Here is a 2,879-nt window from a genome sequence, read left to right on the forward strand (position 1 = left end):
TTGATACACACAAATTTGCTTACGTTTTCCACACCAATCTCTAACATCATTAACTGCAAGTCGTGCGAAAGAATGAACGATGACATTGCTCAGGAGATTATATTAATATATATCGCAATGTTATTTGACTTGAGCGACATAAATTTTATGATGGCTTTTGTTGGTAATGTACCGGTTATAATTCATTTTTCGGCAGGTATCATATTTTCTACGATTATAGTATGTAATTTATAGGTTCGGATGCTATACGCATCCGAAAACCAAAAGAAATTGACGCTTGTTCCATATCTCGAATGTACATCGATGTATATCGCTCGAAATTGAAAACTTAATCTGCTATTTTAAAACCTAATCTACTCATATAAGAGGATAAAAATGAAATATATAAATAACTTAACTAATATCAAAAATACATCAAATACAAATTAAATTTTGTTAGATAATAGAGAACAGTTTTGTATCTCAGAGTTTTTTTTTTTATAGAAAAAAAACCAAATTTTATAATTAACTATAAAATTAAATTTCAAATTCTAACAATATTAAATTAATTTAACTTATAATATTTATTGCTGTTAAACTTATTTAAAATTATTTGAAAAATATACTCATTTATATTTGAATCTTGAACTTTTTAATTATTCTAAAATTTGTTGATATAACATTTGGATATATATTTGTTATTTTCTTAAGAAAAAAATCAGTTCAATATTAATCACAGAATTAACTATTAAGCGTTAATGCGATAGTGGCACATAAAACATATTATATTACGCTCAAGAAAGTTGTTCAAAAGTTACTTACTGTTTCCTTGCAAACTCCCATGTAGCAAGAAATTGGATTTAACGAATGAAAGGCCAATCCCGTTGAAATTCATTAAACCGACGTTTCACTACGAAACTTGCGTCATTAGTAACTCGCAAAAGAATGGAAACAGACTTATACATTCATAGTTGCCAAATCAGCCAAACTGTAATCAATGTCGCAATATTGTAGACCAAAATGCCAGATTGTCCTGCCATAGAATTGCTGAATTTCTTCCTTCTTAGACAGATAAAGAAAAAGTTTTTGTAACTTGTAAAGAATAGTTTCTGTAAGTTTATGGACTCTATCAAAAAATCTCATATTCTATGTTACTTGCTTTTATGCAACGTTCTATGTCCGATATTATATAAAAATGTCTTTCATACCATTTTATGTATTTTTCAAGAATGTTATTTTAAAATATTTTACATTTTATGTACAAACTATACATAGAAAACGCTCCATTATATCCAAACTTTCTTTTCTCTTGACATAAAAAAGATATTAGTAGTAATTTTAATAATTTTCTAAATATTTTAATTTAGAATAATCACGTTCTTTCAAGAGAGATAATATAGTAGACTGTATTAAAGACAATTTTTTGATTTCAGCTGCATTCTTTAGATTATAAAAAAGTAAGTACATAGCATCGACATTTGTGGAAAACAGAAAGAAGAAAATGAAAATGAATAAAAAAAGTAACAAAGTTTTAGCTACTGACTTAATCTTAAGTAATACATACTTAATGAAAGAAATTTTTTTATCAAATGGGTTGTTTTTATAAACAGATAATAAAATAACTATAATTATATAATTTTTAAAAACTATTTTTGAGAAATTTATGAAAGTTAATTACAAATATGAAATATCATTTTTATTAAATTCTAAAAATTACGAGATAATGTCTAAAAAAAAAGTTAAAGGCATGATCTATTAAATGCATACAATTTATTTTTTTATCTGTACATAAAATATTATTTAAAATGTATTTAAATATATAAGATTAGAGAATAAAGAACGTCGACTAACTACGTTTCTAACTAAATAGATCAAGACAAGTCATATGCGATAGACAATAACGTTCGTACACCTGTTTATATTATAGTATCAGTAATAATTTTATCATAGCATAATATATAAGTACTCAGCATATAATTAATGATGTTTTATGTTTTCATATTAATTAGACGTAATAGAAAGGTATTTATTATCATCTGCTATTTAGTCTGATTTCTCTGGATATCTGGTTTCTCTAGAATTATAATTTTCAGCACAAGTATAATATTGCATTTGAAATTAGCTCCGTCTTCATTTTTCGCATATCTCTTAATTTCAAACGTAATTTTGCGAAGATTCAACAAAATCAAACATCACGAGTTACATCTCTGCGTCGTAAATAGTGACTTACGCCGTTCGTAACATCGGCTTCTATTGCTCTACTCTATCGATGTCTCTATAAATTCTTTATTTTTCAAAACTTTACGTGAGCGCTATATTTCACAAAACATAAATCGCGAAAGGTTTTGGAAGTTATACTTTGATATGCGAGGTTAAAATTGTCGTAAAACAGGAAAATTCGGATAAAAACATCAATTCCATTTAACACAAAAATAAAAAATGATATAACAGACTATAAATATGTAGTTGATTGTTAAATATTATTTAAGAATTGTTGCACTCTTGCGATAATACTATAAAGCAAAATTCTCACCCTACTGTGAATTCATACAACATAATTTAACACGTAATAGTACTGTTGTATTACACAACGGAAACTTGCAATGTCCAAACTTCAGAAATACAACTGTACTATACAGAAACAAGCAACTAATTAGAATCGCTAATTTCAACATTAATAATGATAATAACACCAAGTAATCAAAAAGTTCGTTTGTTATTTTAAATTCGTATCAATGTAAATACATATAGGAAAAAAAAAGAATAAATTTTTTGATAAATCTAAAAATCCAAAAAGACATATTTATATAAGACTATATAAGCTACACATTTCTTGATGAATAACCTATTGTAGAAAATAATAGGGAGAAACTCGAAAGATGTTATAAAAAAGAAGATAT

General features: G+C 25.9%; 2 protein-coding genes across 7 annotated transcripts in view; one reads left to right on the plus strand and one right to left on the minus strand.

Moving 5' to 3' along the window:
* LOC108754616 overlaps window positions 1–265 on the minus strand; it is a 17,648-nt gene extending 17,383 nt beyond the window's left edge. Inside the window, exon 1 of the mRNA XM_018497052.1 lies at window positions 24–265. Within this exon, the coding sequence (XP_018352554.1) occupies window positions 24–86 (63 nt within the window). The 5' untranslated portion in view covers window positions 87–265. The remainder of the gene's footprint in view (window positions 1–23) is intronic.
* LOC108754692 (follistatin-related protein 5-like) overlaps window positions 1–2,879 on the plus strand; it is a 40,257-nt gene that overhangs the window by 21,997 nt on the left and 15,381 nt on the right. The window lies entirely within an intron of this gene.

Source organism: Trachymyrmex septentrionalis, unplaced genomic scaffold (assembly GCF_001594115.1).
Source record: "Trachymyrmex septentrionalis isolate Tsep2-gDNA-1 unplaced genomic scaffold, Tsep1.0 scaffold80, whole genome shotgun sequence".
Taxonomy (NCBI): domain Eukaryota; kingdom Metazoa; phylum Arthropoda; class Insecta; order Hymenoptera; family Formicidae; genus Trachymyrmex; species Trachymyrmex septentrionalis.